Source organism: Schistocerca americana, chromosome 2, assembly GCF_021461395.2.
Source record: "Schistocerca americana isolate TAMUIC-IGC-003095 chromosome 2, iqSchAmer2.1, whole genome shotgun sequence".
Lineage (NCBI taxonomy): Eukaryota > Metazoa > Arthropoda > Insecta > Orthoptera > Acrididae > Schistocerca > Schistocerca americana.
Genome location: NC_060120.1, coordinates 96,313,113 through 96,335,136, shown reverse-complemented (window position 1 = coordinate 96,335,136; position 22,024 = coordinate 96,313,113). Strand labels below are relative to the sequence as shown.

Below are 22,024 nucleotides of genomic sequence, written 5' to 3'. Positions count from 1 at the left end.
CGGGATCAAATGATATAGCTAGGAACGAAAAAAACGATCTCTTAATCGCGCTAAAAAGAAAACTGTATGAGCTGAGAGGAACAAATGTTATTGTTTTTTCAGTGCCACACCGTTACGACTTGATAGAATGGTCCTGTGTAAATAAAGAAATTGAAACAGCAAATAAAGAGATGCAAAATATTTGCAAGCAGTTTGAAAATGTAACATTTGTGAACATCAGCAATTTAGGGAAAAGATTTCACACAAGACATGGTTCCCATCTAAATGTACTTGGAAAAAACGTAATAGTAACCAAAATTTTAGAACTTGTAAATAAAATCTCAAATGTGTAGTGTGATGATAGAAAAGTCATACCTCTCATGGACAGGAAGTGTGTGTATCCTGTAGAATCCAATGTGAAATCTGCTATCAGTGAAGCTACACCTCTCCAAGGCAAATGTGAAATTTTATCAATGCAAGTGACCACTCCAAATGTTAATAATTCACAGAAAGGCACAGCAGTTATGGAGCAACAAACACCAGAAATAAGTGAAACAGCAGCAGCACCATCATTATCAGCAGAAGCAGCAGCAGTAACAGAACCAACAACGACTGGAGCAGCAACACAGCAATGCTTAAGGAGGAGCCAAAGGAAAAATACATCTGTGTCACTCAGTGATAATTTTTTATGGTTTCAAGCCAAGAAGAAAATAAAAATGTGAAAAACCAGCCTGCTAACTCACAGATAAGTCACAACAACATCCGATTTTTAAACATTCAGGGTCTTGAAAATAAAGTTGAAATTCTGGATGAGTCATTGCCACAGAATAAGTATTCTTTCTTATGTCTATCAGAACATTGGCTTAAACCAGAACAAATACAATACTATGTACCAGAAGGTTATAAATATGGAAACAGTTTTTGCAGATCTCAGTACCGTAATGGTGGTACTGTTATCTATGTTTCAAATGAAATAGAGTGTAGAGAACTAGATCTTAGTTGGGCATGTGTAGAGAAACACTTTGAAATTACCGGGATCATATGTGATATAATGAAACTTATCATAGTATGTATCTACCATTCCCCTGACTCAGATGATAAAACTTTTTTAGATAATTTAGACAGTGTACTCTGCTACATAATGAAATGGAAACAGTATGTAACTGTAATTGGGGGAGACTTTAATTCAAGCTTTGATGTAACGTGTAACAAACCCAGTGTAAATAAGTTACTGAATATGCTAAGGCAGCACAACTTCCATCATGTAAATTCAGAACCAACAAGACTACAAGCGTGCTTGGATAACGCTTTTGTCAACTGTGCTTGTGATATGTACTCCACCAAGGTAAAGGAGTTTGTTTTCTCAGACCACTCCATGTTAACAGTGAAGTTAAGACATTTTATAAAAGGGGATGAGAGCAAGGCTGGACAAAAGTTAACAAAATCCAATACCTTAATATTAACAAAACACAATCTCATAAAACTAACACACCAGTTGAGCATAACAAACTGGGACAAATTATTTCAAAACTGTGATTCCAGTGCCCAAACAGTTTATGAAACATTCCACAATTACTTAACAGGTATTTTAAAAGCCCATCTTGTTCAAAAGAAATACCATAAAACAAGAAAAGGTAAATTTTGGTACACCAAAGAACTGGAGAATCTAAAAAATAAGCTACTGCTGTTGAAGTGCCTTGCCAAAGTAAACAATTCTAATGAAATTAAGGATCTCGAAAAAATCACTAAGAAACTGTATAAGAAAGAGTTGCAATTAGCGAAACTAAGATACAACACAAATTTCATAAAAAATAGTAAAAACCAATGCAAAACAGCCTGGTCAGTAATTAATACTGTTAAAGGTGAAGTCAGAAACTTCAACAAGACAGTCCCAATACCAGCAGATACATTCAATAAATATTTTGTAAGCTGTGCTGATGATATCAAAAAACTGATCAGTAAACCCAATGTAACATGTATAGATTATCTGAAGAGAGCAAACCTAAATCATAATAGGGCCGGATCATCATTGAAACACTTCAAAGAGGTATGCCAACATGAAGTTCTTAAAATAGTAAAAGAAATGAAAAATTCATACAGTACAGATATTTTTAATATGTCAAACAATCTATTGAAAGAAATCATACATTACATTGCAGCACCATTAACATATTCTATAAACCTGTGTCTCATAGAAGGGTTTTTTCCTGATCCTCTCAAACTATCCAAGGTAACTCCAGTCTTTAAGAAGGGTGTCAAATCAGATCCTGCAAACTACAGACCAATTTCACTAATTCCAGTACTAGGAAAAGTCTTTGAAGGCATAATATATAAGCAGATGTATGAGTACCTAGAACTAAATGGTATGTTAAGTGCATCACAGTTTGGTTACAGAAAAGGAAGGTCAGCTATACATGCCATAGAGCTCTTAGTCAGAGACATTCTAGCAGCATTTGAGGACCATGCGCACGCACAGGTAACCTTATGTGATCTGAGCAAAGCTTTTGACTGTGTTGACCACTCACTTCTGCTCTCTAAACTTGAGTACTATGGAATATGTGATAAAAGTTTAAAACTCATCAAATCATACCTCAATAAAAGGAACCAGGTGGTGAGTTCAGGAAGTCATCTGTCAAACATACTCGAGGTTCAACATGGAATGCCACAGGGATCTAAATTGGTACCACTTCTTTTCCTTGTACACATAAATGACTTACCAGGAAATATAGATGTAAAGACATATATGTATGCAGATGACACGACTTTTCTATCTGTAAACCATGTACTTGATAACCTTGTAAGTGATATGAAATTGGCGAAAGAAAATGCAACATCATGGTTTAATGCCAATGGTCTGCTATTAAATGAGGAAAAGACCCAGAATATGTGGTTCAGTCTATCAAAGACTACAAAAATAGAAAAACAAAAGGCAAAGTTTTTAGGTATTGTACTTGACAACAGTCTAACATGGAACTCTCATATTGATCACATAGTGGTTAGGTCGTCAAGAGTTATATATTTGTTGAAGAGACTGATGTGTTGTGTGACATTTGAGTACGTAAGGACAGTGTACTTTGCCTTTTTTCAATCTGTTTTAAGGTATGGGTTAATACTCTGGGGAAACAGCAGAAAAATAAATGAAATTATGGTGATCCAGAAGAAAGCAATCAGAGTAATGGCTAAGGTAGATAATAGAACACATTGTAAACCATTGTTCACTAAATATAGAATTTTAACAGTAATTAATTTATATATTCTTGACAGTGTTAACTACATACTTGCTGAACTACCTAATTTAAGTGTAACAAATGAAAGACATGGCTACTATACAAGAACGTGTATTTCTCTGCTGTTGCCACAAAATAGATTAGCTAAAACTAACAATAGTCATAAGTATATGGCAATTAAAATATATAACAAATTGTCTAAAAATGGGTCAATCAAGCCTGACAAATTATTTAAAGACAATGTTCATAACTTCTTGTTAACTAATCCATTCTATTCATTAGAAGAATTTTTAGAAATGTCCAATATCAACTTAAATATGTAAAATTTTTTTCTTTTTGTAAAATTAATAGGTTAAGTGAACTGACGAAGTCTATTGCATGTAACAATGCTGAATGACTAATAAAGAATCTGAATCTGAATCTGAATCTGACATTGCTCTTATCTGTTAATACACCTCTGTTGAAGGCTGTATAATCTATGTCATAGGCTTTATAATTATAAATATGATTTATAGACATTTATCCATATCTCTTCTCCTTTGCCAATGTTTTTAACACTTTTCTACTCACATATACGGAGTTAATCTATGATCAGTTTTAAAAGTAGTTATAGCTAGTTTTATACCATATTTCATACATGACAAAAGATATGTTTACTATTTTTAAGAGCCTCAAATTGATTTACAATAAAATTTATTTATTTATTTATTTATTTATTTATTTATTCTTTGCCCATGGACTCCAGCTGAAAATCCAGCTGAGAGTATTGGGTGTGTCATACAATAGCCTAATAACATCAAACTTGATTTCAATATATATATAAATTAAACAAATGATTAAACAGAAATAGTCCATAATCATACAAAGGTTTTACATGTTTCACATTATACGTACACACAAATCAAAAAACATACAGAAATGATAATTTTTACAGGTACATTTCAGTAATGATATATTTAAACACCATCTTAGTATTCACTCAAACTGTATATACATTTCTCTGTGAGATATAGTTTCAAATGATTTTTAAGACATTTTAGATCTGTTTCTTTTTTAATGATTTTGGGGAGTTTATTAAACAACCTTTTGCCTGCTTCTTCTGGGGCAGTCATAGACAGTTTTAGATTTCTGTTTATCATGTAGTAATTTTCATTTCCTCTTGTACCGTGTTTGTGTACAGCTTTATTTAGGAGGTGTTTATCACTTGACCTTACTACCATTATGCTTTGGTATATATACAGTGAATATACTGTCATAATATTATAGTGTACAAAAGCTTGCCTACAGGTCTGTCTTGGTGGTATTTTTGCAATGCATCTCACTGCCCTTTTCTGAATTGTGAATATTCTTTTTAGGTAGCCAGCTTGTGCATTTCCCCATATATGAACTGAATAAGACAAATGTGGGAAGACAAGTCCATAATACATTGATCTGAGGACTTTATCATCCACAGTCTTAGCTGTTTTATGCATGATGAAGATCTGTTTGTTTATCTTTTTACACAGTGCATCTATGTGCTCCCCCCAAGCCAAATGTTTGTCTATTATAGTTCCTAGAAAATTTGTGCTGGTTCCATTTATATTAACATTTATATTATAATTTTCACTATGCTTGGTCTGAAATACTACATTCATTGTTTTAGACTGATTCATAAACAGGTTGTTTTGTGTTAAATATTTATTTGCATTTTCAATAGTCAGGAGTGCTTCCTTCTCAAGCTCCTCCTTTGTGTCAGCTGTGCAAATGATTGTTGTGTCATCAGCATACATTATAAGTTTCTGATTTATATAGCTAGGGAAGTCATTTACATAGAGTATAAATAGTATTGGCCCAAGCACAGATCCTTGCGGCACACCGTGTTTAACTGTTTGTAATTCTGATATGTAGTTTGTTATATTTCCCCCACTAGTATGTCTGATTTCTGTGCATTGTTTCCTATTTGTAATGTATGATTTAAGTATGTCATAGCTTTTTCCTCAAATTCCATACTGATATAATTTCATCATTAATTTTGAGTGGTTCACACAATCAAATGCCTTAGATAGGTCCATAAAAATCCCACAAGTCTTTTGCTGCCTGTCAAGTAAATTAAGAATGTGCTCAATTATATCTGTTGATGCTGTTTTTGTTGACTTCCCTTCTCTGAAACCATGTTGTGATGAATGCAGTATACTGTACTTTGTTATAAAACTTACAATTCTGTTCTTTATTATCATTTCATAGATTTTAGCAAATGTTGAGATCAATGATATTGGCCTGTAATTTCCTAATTCATCCCTGTTCCCTTTCTTAAATATTGGCTTCACTTTACTTACTTTCGGTGAATCTGGAAATATACCTTCTTCTATCGCAGCATTCAGCATGTGTGTCAATGGTTTTAATATACATTCTCTGCATTCCTGTATGAGATGTGATGTAACACCATCCAAGCCAGAAGAGTGTTTAATTTTAAGTTGTTTTATTAGGTTTGACACTTCTGCATCTGTTGTAGGTATGAAAACCATAGTATGATTTGTATGTGGGGGGTTTAACAATTTACTTACTGCATTTGTTTTATTTTGACTTATTAATTCGTCTGCTACAGTAATATAATATCTGTTAAAAGTATTGGCTACTTCTAGAGGGTTTGCGTTGCTTTTCCCACTCATCAGTGGGCAGATGTCCTCTGCCCGATTTGTTACTTTTCCTCTCTCTCCATTAATGAAAGACCATAAACCTTTTGAGTAGTTCTTTCCCTTATCTATAGACATCCTGATGAATGATGCTTTAGTTTCTCTGATAAAACTACAGTACTCTTTCTTTTTTATTTTATACAGTGTGTTGTAGGCCTCATTATTTTTTTGTTTGGAGAGGTCATAATACACTCTCAGATTATTTCTGGCATGGATTACTTCTCCAGTCACCCAGCTTTTCTTTTTTTGTTGCTGTTTGACAAGCCTTTTACTAACAGGACATGTAACATCATAATAATAATTGAATAAAGAATAAAACTGGTTCCATTTGGTGTTTGCATCTTTAGCTGCATATATTGTTTCCCAGTTTTCTGCCTGTAACATCTTTTTTAGCAGATTTATGTTATGTGGGTAGTTTTGTCTTGTCATCTCCCATATCTTCTGCACTGAATCACTAGTCTTTATATTTATGTCTATCATGATTGCAAAATGGTCTGCTAATGTGGAGTTTATTACCTGTGTGTCACAATAGCATGTAGGAATATTTGTTATTACATGATCAATAATAGTTTCCCTATGCTTTGTTACTCTGGTTGGTTTATCTATTTTTATTTTTAGATTGTATATGCACAATAAGTCCAGTAGGGTCTTAGTATTGTCTGTATTTTTACTCGTGTCTATGTTCAGATCTCCTATAATGATCAAATAAGCATATGTTTTTGAGAGGTGTTGGATTATATCTTCCAGCTGTTCAAAGAAGGTTTTAATTATACCATTTGGTGATCGATACAAACCTAATACACAACATAAATTCCCAGCAATTTTAGTTTCCAGTGCTGTAGCTTCAAAGCTCAATTCTATAGCATATTTTGTTATATTTATGGCTTTAGTTGATTTATAGTTAGAAAAATGGCAACCCCACCACCTTTATAGGAAGTTCTGCAAAAACTGGCTACTTTCACATAATTCTTCAAGTTGTAAATTCCTATGTGATTTTCTTTTAGCCCATGTTCTGTAACTACTAGAATGTTTGGCCTATACTCCTGTAATATTACCTCTAGTTCCTCTGTTTTATTGTTTATGTATTGAACATTTTGGTGAAGTATTCTAGCAGTTGGCTTTAAATGTAATAGTTCCCCTTCCTGTAATATACTAAGCACTTCACTTGCTCCCTTTGCTTCTGGTACTATGCAGTGATTTTTTTTCAGTTTGTGTCATTAAACCTGGATCGTATCTTTGTCCGGTGTTTATATTCCTCTCACTATTGTCACACTGGTATTTAAGATGGACAGTTTTACTTACATCTTTTTCCATGTTCTCTTTCTGCTTACTCGGTACCATAAAAAATCCTCACTTAGTGTAGCAGGTCTCCTAGTTCTCAGGCATCTGTCTTGATTGGAAGCTGCTTCTGCTGTTGATCTCCCAGGCCTCAGGCACCTCTTCTGTGTGGTTGTTGTTGCTGGTGGCTTCTGTGCTCCCCGACTTGGTGACTGCCCTTCTTTGTTAGCTGCTGCGGCTAATGACCTTTGTATGTTTTCCTCACATGCATTTTCATTGCCTTGAGGTAGTATTATGGGGTCTGCTGTTCTGGATGCTGTTGCTGATGATGACAGCTCTGCTGATGATTGTGGTGATTCTGCTGCTATTGGTTTATCTGACACTGCTGCTGAGAATATCTGAGTCTTTGCTGCTGCTACTGGTGTTTGTTGTAGCTCTGCTGCAGATAATGATGGTTCCACTGTTACAGACAACTCTTGCTTTGGCGGAATTGGGATTGGAGACACTTCCATTACAGATGACTCATTAATAAATTTAAGTATTTCGGCACTAATAATCTTTTTCCCTTTTACGTTCATGTGGAGACCATGTCTTGTGAAGTGCTCTCTTTGAACACTGTTTATCTCTACGAAAGTCGTATTCTGGAAACCTCTACATATTTTCTCAAATAGCCTGTTTGCTGTAACAATCTCGATGTTTACGCACGAGTTTTCCATCAGATTGTGCCTCCTGGGGATACTAACAATGTAGAAATGCACTCGAGGCATCCTTTTGATTGTTTCCTTTAGGATTCTATAAGTACACATAAGGGGTCATTCCCACTACATAAAGACAATGCATAAAATTCTTTGCTGTCTAGTTGACAGAAAATCCTAGGAAGCTCTGGTCTTACGTTAAATCAGTAAGTGGCTCGAAACAGCATATCCAGACACTCCGGGATGATGATGGCATTGAAACAGAGGATGACACGCGTAAATCTGAAATACTAAACACCTTTTTCCAAAGCTGTTTCACAGAGGAAGACCGCACTGCAGTTCCTTCTCTAAATACTCGCACAAATGAAAAAATGGCTGACATCGAAATAAGTGTCCAAGGAATAGAAAAGCAACTGGAATCACTCAATAGAGGAAACTCCACTGGACCTGACGGGATACCAATTCGATTCTACACAGAATACACGAAAGAACTTGCCCCCTTCTAACAGCCATGTACCGCAAGTCTCTAGAGGAACGGAGGGTTCCAAATGATTGGAAAAGAGCACAGGTAGTCCCAGTCTTCAAGAAGGGTCGTCGAGCAGATGCGCAAAACTATAGACTTATATCTCTGACGTCGATCTGTTGTAGAATTTTAGAACATGTTTTTTGCTCGAGTATCATGTCGTTTTTGGAAACCCAGAATCTACTATGTAGGAATAAACATGGATTCCGGAAACAGCGATCGTGTGAGACCCAACTCGCTTTATTTGTTCATGAGACCCAGAAAATATTAGATACAGGCTCCCAGGTAGATGCTATTTTTCTTGACTTCCGGAAGGCATTCGATACAGTTCCACACTGTCGCCTGATAAACAAAGTAAGAGCCTACGGAATATCAGACCAGCTGTGTGGCTGGATTGAAGAGTTTTTAGCAAACAGAACACAGCATGTTGTTATCAATGGAGAGACGTCTACAGACGTTAAAGTAACCTCTGGCATGCCACAGGGGAGTGTTACGGGACCATTGCTTTTCAGAATATACATAAATGACCTAGTAGATAGTGTTGGAAGTTCCATGCGGCTTTTCGCGGATGATGCTGTAGTATACAGAGAAGTTGCAGCATTAGAAAATTGTAGCGAAATGCAGGAAGATCTGCAGCGGATAGGCACTTGGTGCAGGGAGTGGCAACTGTCCCTTAACATAGACAAATGTAACGTATTGTGAATACATAGAATGAAGGATCCTTTATTGTATGATTATATGATAGCGGAACAAACACTGGTAGCAGTTACTTCTGTAAAATATCTGGGAGTATGCGTGCGGAATGATTTGAAGTGGAATGATCATATAAAATTAATTGTTGGTAAGGCAGGTACCAGGTTGAGATTCATTGGGAGAGTGCTTAGAAAATGTAGTCCATCAACAAAGGAGGTGGCTTACAAAACACTCGTTCGACCTATACTTGAGTATTGCTCATCAGTGTGGGATCCGTACCAGATCGGTTTGATGGAGGAGATAGAGAAGATCCAAAGAAGAGCAGCGCGTTTCGTCACAGGGTTATTTGGTAACCGTGATAGCGTTACGGAGATGTTTAATAAACTCAAGTGGCAGAATCTGCAAGAGAGGCGCTCTGCATCGCGGTGTAGATTGCTCGCCAGGTTTCGAGAGGGTGCATTTCTGGATGAGGTATCGAATATATTGCTTCCCCCTACTTATACCTCCCGAGGAGATCACGAATGTAAAATTAGAGAGATTAGAGCGTGCACGGAGGCTTTCAGACATTCGTTCTTCCCGCGAACCATACGCGACTGGAACAGGAAAGGGAGGTAATGACAGTGGCACGTAAAGTGCCCTCCGCCACACACCGTTGGGTGGCTTGCGGAGTATAAATGTAGATGTAGATGTAGATGTAGATAAACTAATCAGCATATTGTATCCTCAGAAGCATCTACCATTGTGTTCACCTAAAGAAAGTGTTAGCACATTTGAGATATTTTCACTCCATGTCCTCCTATGGAATTATCTTCTGTGGCAATACACTTAAAGTAAACGAACTTTTTTTTCAGAAGAAGTGAGCAGCAAGCACATTATGTAAAGCAGATTACTGTACATCTTGTAGGATCTTTTAAGGATCCTGGAGCCCTTACACTCACTGACCAATACATTTACTCCTTAATGTTTTTTGGTGCTGATCAAAATCAGTTTCAGTTGAACTGTGATTTACACATTCACAAGGCGAAGACAGGCACAGAACTAATTTTCTTGTACACTTTGCCTTCTCATCTAGGATTCCGAACGGAGTTATGTACTCTGGTGAGATGATGTTCAACAAACTACCATCTATCATAAACCAAGAACTCAAGAACCTTACCAATTCAAAAGGAAATTGCAAGCCACTGTTTCTACAAATTATCTGAATATCTACATTCAGGGATTGAAAAGTCCTGTTAACAATGTGGCAAGCAGCAGTATTTGTTTTAAAGCTGCACGATAGAAATGTACTGCAGATAAGACATAGTATTTACAGATTTTGAAAAATATCATCTGAGAAAGTCGCAAATAACAAATTAAGAAAACTTATGAAAACTCACATACATCACCAAAGTGGTGAAAAAATGGGATTTAAAATGGTGTGGTAATGTGACGAGATTAAGGTATGAAATTGGCTGAAAAAGTACTTTGTTGGCAACTTCCATATATGAGAAAAAGAGAAGACCCTGTGCAGAATGGGAAAATCAAGTGGAGCAGGCTATGCAACAAAGAAACTTGAAAGAAGGCTTGGATACAAGGTTGCCAAACAGTAGCTACATAGTAAAACTGATAAGGCACTAGCTTTTTCAAAGTAGCAGCTTTCATATTAATTTGCTCACTTAAATTTAGATGACAAAAGTGTGAATAGTTTTAAGCTGTATAGTGATAGTTTATTGTTAAATCAGTATAAAGATAACATTTTAATGATTTTTTTAAATGCATACCTTGACTTGTTCCACACCCCTGAAACTATGGAACTTGATGAAAAAATTAACAAATGAACAATACCAATGAGAGAAGTCAACTTACATAATTTGGAGTGCAAGGAGAGCACAAAAGTTCTTAAACTGCATGTAAGAAAAACCCTATAAAGTCTTTACATGTTGCTTTTCATGTTGATAAATAAATCACTGCTGGTTGATTTCTATCTGCTCATGCTGTGAACATCAAACATTAGCCCAATAAATCTACTACTTGACAGCACCAATGGACCTTGAGAGGACATTTTCCAAGACTGTTGGTGCACGGTTTCTTTACCTACTTCAAGTCAGCTCAAGGACTTGATGTTGCCCTTCACTGATGGTGATCATCCATTGCACAGAATGATTCTTGTTCCTCTCATCCCATGACTCGTTAAAATTTTCTGAATTTAATAAACATCTGGTCAATCTCAACAGAAAAAAATCTGTGACTCAGGGGCCACAATGATATTTATTTCTAGAGCAGGCACTTAAGGCAAGATAACAGTTCAGCATAGGTTGTAGCACATGTTGACTTGCTCATGATAATAGCATTAGTGTTCAGTCCAGCTTTGATATCTTTCAGCAGCTGTGAAATGAAGTTATAGACAATATTAAACCCGTGGTCCACTCTGTATTGTGTTTGCTGCATTATCATGTTTCTCTATGGCTGGATTACTCTCTATCAAATGCAGAAGACAATGGCTGGAGTTCTTTTTGTAAATTAAATAGAGTTTTAAACACTAAGCTTCCAATTTGCCTGCAATGTGAAGTTTACAATTGGTGCGTGTATTACCAGTTTTGACTTGTGAAATGAGATAGGGTATTTCAATGCAAAAAACATTCAAAAGTGGACATTTCTCAGTGAGAAACAGAGAAATAGGTGTTATTGATCGTGTGAAAACACAGAAAAACAAACCAATAGCTCCAGAGAGGTAGATGCAGTATTTCTCACTTTCCAAAAAGCATTTGACTCAATACCACATCTATTCTTATTATCAAAAGTATGATTGTGTGCAGTCTCAAGCAAAATGTGTGTAATCCAATGAGAATTTTTTGGTAGGAAGAATGCAGTATCTTATCTTGGATGGAGAGTCATCAATATATGTAGAAGAAATGCCCCAAGGGCAGTGCCTAAACAGTTGGTACACTATTTCTTTACCTACTTCAAGTCATCTCAAGGACTTGATGTTGCCTTTCACTGATGGTGATCATCCATTGCATAGAACTATTCTTGTTCCCCTAATCCCATGACTTGTTAAAATTTTCTGAATTTAGTAAACATCTGGTCAATCCCAACAGAAAAAAATGTGTGACTCAGAGACTACGATGATATTTATTTCTAGAGCAGGCGCTTAAGGCAAGATAACAGATCAGCATAGGTTGTAGCACATCTTGACTTGCTCATGATAATATCATTAGTGTTATCATAATCTAAATAAGGTTGGGACCCTTGCTGTTCATGTTCTACATTAGTGACCTTGGAGACAACATTAATAGCAACCTCAGACTTTTCACAGACAATGCAAGTATCTGTGATGAAATAGTGTCTGAAAAAAGCTGCACAAATATTCAGTCTGATCTGAATACGATTTCAAAGTGGTGTTAAGACTGGAAACTTGCTTTAAATGTTCAAAAATGTGAAAGTGTGCATTTCAAAATGAAAACATAAAACATAGGAGCCTATGACTACAGTATCGAGTCACACTTGAAATTGGTCAACTCATACTAACACCTAGGTGAAACACTTTGTAGGGATACAAAGTGGGACAGTCACATAGGCTCACTCTTATGTAAAGCAGGTGGCAGCCTTCTGTTTATTAATATAATACTAGAAAAATGCAACAGTCTATGAAGGAGATTGCTTACAAATCACTCATGTGACTCCTCCTAGAATATTGCTCGTGTGTGTGGAAATTGTACCATATAGTTCTATTAAGGGATATTGTATGTATACAGGGAAGGGCAGCATAAATGGTCATAGGTTCATTTGACAAATGATAGAGTGTCAAAGAGATGCTGACAAAACTGAATAGCACATACTTGAAGACAGACACAAACTGTCTCAAGAAAGTCTCCTTATGAAGTTTCAAGAGCCAACTTGAATGATAACTCTTGGAATATACTACAATCCCTTACAAGTTGCTCATGTAAGGCTCATGTGAACAAAATTAGAGTAATAATCATTCTTCCCAAGTGCTGTAAGTGAATGGAACAGGGAGAAGCCCTGATAAGTGATATAACGGGAAATACACCCATCATACAGTTCACTTAATTGTAGAATATGACTAGAAGTTGTTGCAGAACTGGATCAGAAAACATAATTGACTGAATGATGTAACTAATAAAAACGAAGGGAGGTGGATGGAAAATGTAGCCAGGCAAGTGGCTGGTAAGTTGATCAAAGAAGTTTTTTGCCAAATTCGAAAAGACTGCAGTAGATCAATACAATGATCTAATGGAGGTTGGGCAGATGACAATAGAAAATGGCAGGAGCAGTGTGGATACATATCACTGAAGACCATAATCTATGGATATGTCTTGACTAAGCCGTCATGCACCATTGAATTTCAGATGGCTGATGATGATGATTATTATTATGATGAGACCACTAGGTCCAGTCAATATGATGAGGAATTCTGCCTTATGCAAAACACCTTGAAAAGGTGCATAAGGCATAATTTCATCCTGTTTTTGTAGCAAGCACGAACATAAGAAGAACTGCAACACCACAAGATGATTAGGTCCAGACATTTTTTCTGTGTCAGTTAATTTTCTGTTCTGCAGTCTATCTGATTTTCTGGCATTTAGGAGTTGATGTAATTGTTGAAAGGAATTAGAATACACACCAACACATTGAAATCCTAGGATATAAGATGACAGAACAATATTAACTCTGCTGAACACATGCACACTATCATATTCATCATTTTGTTTGACCACTTGCACATGGGATGCTTCTGTGGGTTGTGTGTGTTGAGACTGTATATGTCTACACAAAATAAAACATGAACTGAAGTTTGTCTGCAGATGTAACAACTGGTAGTGCAACATTTAAAGATCTCAGTTCTGTTGTTATTGATGAAAGCTTGCTCAGTCATAGTGTTCCGTAAAGCTAACATTGAAGCACAGCAGGAAATCATCTGGTTTAATGTCATGAAGGAAGGTCAAGACTGAATGTTCTAAGAGGAACCAACAGTGATAGCCCTCTTCAAGTTGCGTGGAAAGTTTTCTCAGTAAGATGTCTCTGCTTCACAAAACTGTCTTTGAAATTCTGCCATTATAGACAATGTTGAGAATAATATTTGAGCATGCCAAGGAAATAAGTTAATCACAGTAAAATATGGCAAGCAAGAAGAAATGCAAATGACTGTAATAGTTTGGCATTCGTACAAGAGGCCTAGTAAAATATTCCCTCAGCTCAGTAAGATACCTGGAAAGAATGGCCTAAGTAAAGAGAGGGAGAAAGGATACACCAATGAAATCCTGTATTAAACAAATCAGCAAAGACCTGAATGCTCATCACTTAACCACTGAGGCAACTAAACAAGTCACCCACGACTGGATACATGAAAGACTGCTGGAAGTGATGTCCTTGACCTTTGGTATTTTAATAAATCGCAATGTTACATCTTACTACAAACATCAGTATGTATTGCACTTACATAATTTTTATTATTATTCTTTTTCTTGTGTTTTTAATCTACCCCTGTTAATAACATGTTGTCCTTTGTAGATACAATAATACAGGCTCACTGCCATATACTGGTACCTTATATAAATTGTAGACACTCTTCATTTTGTCATATGAACTTTCCATTTTACTGATTCTTTCACCTATTACTAGATCCTTCTAACAAATTTTCTTATGTGTTCCTTACATTAAAACTGATGTTTGGACTCAAAAGTTTTATTATGTTAGGAAACTCTTTAAAGAAATGGAGTGGTTTATGCCCAGATTAGATCAAAGTGTGCAAAAAATCAGTAAATTTCTCAATGGATAAATGAATCACCTAGCAAAAAAAGAAAACTGTGTCTGTCAGTCAGAAGCATCCCTGAAGCAGACGCTACAGCTCATTGCAAGACATAGTGCAAAATGTTAAAGACAGTAGTACAAACTATGAAGAAATGCATTACAAGAAAAGATAATCACATCAAGCAACTCAATACAGACAATCTGTGCTGTAGGGAAGGAGGAAACTGGCAGAACCACGTATGAGAACCAGCAGACGGGTTTAAAAGTAAATGATACTTCCGCACTGTGTGCACTTTTTAACAAGCTTTTCATAACTGTTAGGTACTGAAAAGAAGAGGCTGTCAGGTTCAGTATGTGCTGCTAGGTTAAATCTCAGACCAACCATTACAAATAACTTCAGTAACATGAACCACATCACACTAGAAGAAGTAATTTCCATCACAAAGTTATTAAAATCAAAAAATTCTATTGGTTGTTGTAACACTTCAACAAAGTTAATTAAAGAGAGTTGTTCTGAGTTTATTATCAAATTTAATTATTTGTATCATGGACATTTAACACCAGAAAATTTTCCAGTTGGCTAAAACATGCTGAAGTTAAACCTCTGCATAATAAAGAAAATAAAGAGATACCATCAAATTGCCGGCCAATTTAACTTTTGCCAGCATTCTCAATAAGTTTAGAAAAGGTAAAATACAAGTGGCTTCTTAACGATCTGACTACAAATATTGTACTGTCAAAGTCACAGTTTGGATTTCTAAAGAATTCCAATACTGAGAACGCTATTTATACATACAGAAAGAATGTGCTTAAGCTGTTAGACAATAAATTACAGACTACTGCTATATTCTGTGACTGTATAAATCACGAAACTTGTAAGAGGTTTTCTCACAGCAAATTACGACAGCAAGATGATAAAAAGGGCTGACAATATTTATTCATTTGGCAGGTGAATACCACAGAAATGTTAAAGTGCTTAAACAAATCTTAATTTGTAATGCAGATGTTATCAGACACAACTGATACAAAAATAATTCTTTGTTCTTTCACACCATATCAGATGGGATCTTTATCTGGGGAGAGGTGTGGCGGAGTTTCATTCATCGAACTAAGCTAAAGTTTCCTGAGCCCAAAAGTATGTGATATGAAAGTATGTAATTATTCCAGCTCAATTACACTATGTTGGTAGCTGCTGTGCAAACATTGTCTCCACGTACACGTACACCATAATTACTTTACCACAAAAACATTTGGGTTCACACTGATCTGGTATGAGATGATCCCGGGAGGGGGGGGGGGGGGGGGGCACTGGGGGCCGAACCGCACAATAATTCTGGGTTCGGTGCAGGGTGGCAGCTGGGTGGGCGGACAGCTGTGGCCTGTTGTGGGGTTGTGAACCACTGACCGCTACTGCGGGACAAAGCCTCTAAATCGTTTCTTGGTCCCCAGTTTAAATACACAAGTATGTAATACCAATTACTTGTTCTTTGAACTCAAAAAAATCCTGCAGAGGCCTGTTCAAGGAATTGGGTGTACTAACTACTGCTTTAATGAAATCTGTCATAAATAATACACTATGTGATCAAAAGTATCCAGACACCTGGTTGAAATGACTTACAAGTTCATAGCACCCTCCATCGATAATGCTGGAATTTAATATGGTTTTTGACCACCCTTAGCCTTGATGACAGCTTCCAGTCTTGCAGGAATATCTTCAGTCATGTACTGGAAGGTTTCTTCAGGAATGGCAGTCCATTCGTCATGGAGTGCTGCACTCAGGAGAGGTACCGAAGTAGGTCAGTGAGGCCTGGCACAAAGTTGGCGTTTCAAAACATCCCAGAGGTGTTCTATAGGATTCAGGTCAGGACTCTGTGCAGGCCAGCCCATTACAGGGCTGTTATTGTTGTGTAACCACTCCACCACAGGCCATGCATTATGAACAGGTGCTTGATCATGCTGGAAGATGAAATTGCCATCCCCGAGTTGCTCTTCAACAGAGGGAAGCAAGAAGGTGCTTCAAACATCAATGTAGGCCTGTGCTGTGGTAGTGCCATGCAAAACAACAAGGGGTTCAAGCCCCCTCCATGAAAAACACGGCCACACCATAACACCACCGCCTTCGAATTTTACTGTTGGCACTACACACGCTGACAGATGACGTTCACCGGGCATTTGCCATACCCACACCCTGCCATTGGATTGCCACATTGTGTACCATGATTCATCACTCCAAACAACGTTTTTTCCACCTTTCAGTCATCCCATGTTTATGCTCCTTACACCAAGCAAGGTGGTGTTTGGCATTTACTGGTGTGATGTGTGGCTTATGAGCACCTGCTCGACCATGAAATCCAAGTTTTCTCACCTCCTGCCTAGGTGTCATAGTACTTGCAGTGGATCCTGATGCAGTGTGGAATTCCTTTGTGATGGTTTGGATAGATGTCTGCCTATTACACATTACGACCCTCTTCAACTGTCGGCAGTCTCTGTCAGTCAACAGACGAGTTCGGCCTGTATGCTTCTGTGCTGCACGTGTCCCTTCACATTTCCACCTCACTATCACATTGGAAACAGTGGACCTAGGGATGTTTAGGAGTGTGAAAATTTCATGTACAAGCATATGACATAAGTGACACCCAATCACATGATCACGTTCTAAGTCCATGAGTTCTGCAGAGCACCCCATTCTGCTCTCTCGTGATGTCTAATGACTTCTGAGGTCACTAATATGGAGTACCTGGCAGTAGGTGGCATCACAATGTAGCTAATATAAAAAACGTATGGTTTTGGGGCTGTTTGGATTCTTTTGATCACATAGTGTATATCCATTTTACAAACCAACAGCTGAATTCATAAAATCAATACCAGATATAAAAATATCCTACACAAAGATGTAATGTTTCTTTTTTTGATCAATAAAAGTGTCCATTATTAAGGACAATACATTTTCAATAACTTACATGCTATAAAAAGGCTTAGCTGCTAATAAGATTGAGTTTAAGAGGCACTTAAAGGATTTCTGATTAGCCAGTTATTTCTACTCCATTTGTGAATTTCTTAGTAGAGCCAGCTGATGTGCATATTATTAATAATATCAAATAATGCAAGAGTTAAGTAACATTTGACTTTTTCACATCTTTAGTGCAGTAATGTGATCGTTGTATGTAAGTGCTGTAAATGCTTTCTATTTGATGATGTATGGCTACAATGGCCTAAGAATTACTTTTTCACCTCAGTGTAAGATGGCTACTTTCTGTTGCAGGGTGGTGATGAATGCAAAACTTTTTGTGGTGATGGGCCTGACATTCACATTGGATGTGGTGTCAGGTATGTGGGTGAATTCCCCAGCGTGGGTCTGGTACATTCCTGATACTGTGAACGTGCTGCAAGGAGTGCTCATCTCAGCTATTTTTGTGCTGAAACGGCGTGTGCTGCGTGCATTGGCTCGCCGCCTGGGCCTGCCGTGGGGCAGCTCTGGCTCAGATGGGGGCACAGGGGGTGCCAACACACCGCCCTCTGCCTCTGCTACATCCCGAGCTGTGCGTGCCCGTAGCCTCACCCCAGCTGCTGCTGTTGATACACCCATCCCACTCAAGAGCACACCCTCAAATTCCACACTCCTCACAACCATCAGTATCAACAACCACAACAACAACAACAGCCATCACATCCAGCACAAGTCTTTCATCACCACCAGGACTTGAACACAACAATCACATGTGTAACTATTATTCCTCAGAGCTCAGTCTTATTTCTTTGTGCTATTTACTATATACAGTGTAGGTCATACGTAACTGGAAGTCATATGTGGACTAGAACAAGCTGTGAAAGACTACACATTGAAATGTCATTTCGAATTAGTCACAAAATGCAGACCTGGGAAAGTTAAGTGAAGTTCAGAAATGTTAAGGTACGATTTTCATCACCTAAGGTAAACAAAACACAAACATGAAACAGTACATCAACAAACCACGAGGTGTGGAGAAATGTATTGTATAACAGCTATTTAAACATTTCTTTACTGTCTAAGTGTGACTATGAAAAGATTATATGAAGCAGTCTCATTCTATGCCCTTCCTGATATTCCAGCTAGAAATGATTAAGTTAATTTTTTGAGGATGGTAAAAACCCAATGTTTATTACACAAATTTGCTGTATAAGGGAAAAACACTGCTGATTTATTAAATACATTTTACAAAGGATCTTCAGCACCCCAATTTCTTTCAAGCATCCTGCCAATTTTGCATACGGCTAATTTTTGCTCTTTATTGGCCTAATCTCATAACTACATGTTTCTGAATACATTTTGCAAAACTTTTTACGCTTATCCTAAGGAATGGACTGTGTATGATAACTCGTAAGATGCCCTCCAAGATAGATATTTTCATTCTGTCTTCATCACACTGTACTAGGATATATTTAACACATCTCATTATTAAAGCATGGTCATATGATGGTGCCTGGGTTTGGATTCTGGTGTTCAAAGAAATTTTTGTCACCATTATTTATTCATAGGCCATGGGGAAAGAGTTGGTGGTGTAAGATTCCTGACCACACATGTATGTGCCAGTGTCTTACATGAAAGTACTATAAATAAGTCTCTTGTATGTGGGCATGTGCTATTGTTGACAGACATACATCCACTGGATAATGACATTAAACTCAATGGCATCCTTATTGTTATTCAGGAGAAGTATACTATGAGATGACACTAGCTTTCACACTATGTTACTTCCACATTAACATAAATACCATGATACTTCTAAACACACCAACCACAGTCAACACACTACATAGCTACGCATCTGATACATTGGACAAATGCTGTAGGAAATTTCTGGTAGAATGTAAATACAAAAAATGAATTATTCATTATCCAGACATGTCATGCCATTAGAGCTAATATGACAAAAAACTTATCATACCTCAGAGAATTAATGATTATCCACTAAATATTTGCATAAAAGCCCTGCACTCCAAATCTGGGAGAGGAGGGTGGTCCATGTGTACCCTCTTGCTCCACCTTGCAGATGCCTCTGTTTGGACATACAGTAAGATGAAATGACATCCACCTGCAAAATTTGCACTAGACATTCAGCCAAACACAAAACAAGGATAAGCAAAATTATGTACTCTTCTGTGTCTCTAATCAGTCTCCCTTTAGTAAATTATTACTATTGTAGACTTTAAATAAGGTAGGATCAGTGAAAGAAAATATGATTATACTTATGTATTCCATCCTACAAGGAACAGCTACTTGGTAGAGTTCCCATTGTTTCTGAGTTGTCATGAGCATCATTTCATGTATCTAAAAGAGGAGAACAGAGTTATTGTAGAAGTAAATTTTTTGCCATAATTTATGTTTCCTCATGATAAAAAACAAGTACTTTTGATTTTTTTGTAGTTCCTGTATTAGTCAATTCATTTAATACTTATTTAGCAGTATGGAAATCTTTCCTGAAGTTCATCCTGATATTCTGTAAGTTCCCTACTTGCAGTCAGTTAAGGATGATTTCTAAATTACATTACAAAAAAATTAAATTGTTGACTGTCTTTGAGCACAATAAGTAAAACTGCTATACAGTTTAACGTGTCTTTTTCAGTGCTTGAGCACAATAAGCAAGACTATGAAGTGTAACCTGTCTGTTCTTTTCCAAATTATATTCATCGTTTCCCAATATTTTTCTTGTGTACTGAAGTGAACATTTTAACTTTAATTTTTCTGAGAAAACACAATAGTTTTCCTTCCATGTGTACGTTCAAAATGTATTCTCTCCCCTATCCTGTTCCCCTCAAAAGTGTAGCACGTCTAATATCAAGTCAGTTTTCTAAAAGTAAAAAAATTCCTTCTGCTTTCAGCATTAGTTAATTTTTTACGGTATATATGACTATGAGACATGATAAATACAACACTAAAGAAAACTTAACTTCTTTACTGCAGTGGAAGATTAATTGCCAGAAGTCTTTTTGTACATATTTCTAGAATGTCACAATTTCTTTTATTTGTTAACTTTAGTCCTGTTCTGAATTAGGAGAGTGAGCAGTTACTGCACTTAGTAAACAAGCTGTTTTGTGTTATTGTATATTATGCTTCAAGTGCAGTTGTCGTACAGAGCAACCAACTGAAACTTAATTTGAAAGTACCTGCTTTTGAACCACCAATGATTTATCACAAGTTATTACTGCTTTTATATTGACAACATTTTTTGATGAGGTGGTATTCTTAGTTTTTAATATCAACATTTCTATAAATAAAAGCTTTACAGATATAAGACTGAAATTGATTTGTCAATTATTTACTGATGTCAGTGTTGTATTACATAAAAACACTGAATTTTAGATGAAGTGTTTAATTATTTGCACAATAAATGTTGTGTATTGTTGAAAAACCTGCACAATAAAATACATCAAAGTCTTTGAATGTTTTTGTCTAGTGCACCTTCAGAGACATTCCATTCTGTAATAAAATGTAAAAGACCATAAAACCTTGACTAATGCATTCTGTAACTGCAGTTAGTGCAACATGATTCACTGTTCCACAAGACATCTGCATCTGAATGTTCTGCTTAAACATAATCAATAATTATGTTAATTTGTAAAATATTGAACAAATAAAGTGTCTGGTGTCTGTCTATATCTGGTAGTGTACCTATACAAAATCAAAAAATTTGTCATCAAATAAAGTACACGTATACCACATATACCAGAACTGTTGCATCTCTCTCTCTCTCTCTCTCTCTCACACACACACACACACACACACACACACACACACACACACACACAGTAAGAAAGAGTGAGAGTTTTAGTTTATATCATATATGTCCAGTTCAATAGACTTCTCCTCATAATGCTCTGAATTTCAAAGTAGTTTTGCTATCTGTAAACTGTATACATACTGGAAGCAGCTGTAATATTGCAATGTCCTCTTCAAGGAACTTTGTATTTGACGCTCTCATATCTACATTCATAATTTTTGCAAAATGCAATTAAACACTACTAATAAAGACTCACCCCAATTTATTCACAACAATATGTTTCTCAGAAACTGTGCAAACTATATTCGTATTCCAAAGCAAAGTCCAGTCCACATCATATCAAAGTTCTATGTATGACAAATAGGGTCCACAATGTAGACACCTTAGGCAAACCAATACCATACCAACCACCCACTCCACAGATCACACCATAACTGACTCAGTTCAG

General features: G+C 36.6%; 1 protein-coding gene across 1 annotated transcript in view; it reads left to right on the top strand.

Moving 5' to 3' along the window:
• The window catches only part of LOC124592796, a 687,654-nt gene extending 666,419 nt beyond the window's left edge, over positions 1–21,235 (top strand). The window contains exon 7 of the mRNA XM_047131870.1: positions 18,081–21,235. Within this exon, the coding sequence (XP_046987826.1) occupies positions 18,081–18,522 (442 nt within the window). The 3' untranslated portion in view covers positions 18,523–21,235. The remainder of the gene's footprint in view (positions 1–18,080) is intronic.
• The last annotated feature ends 789 nt before the right edge of the window (positions 21,236–22,024 follow it).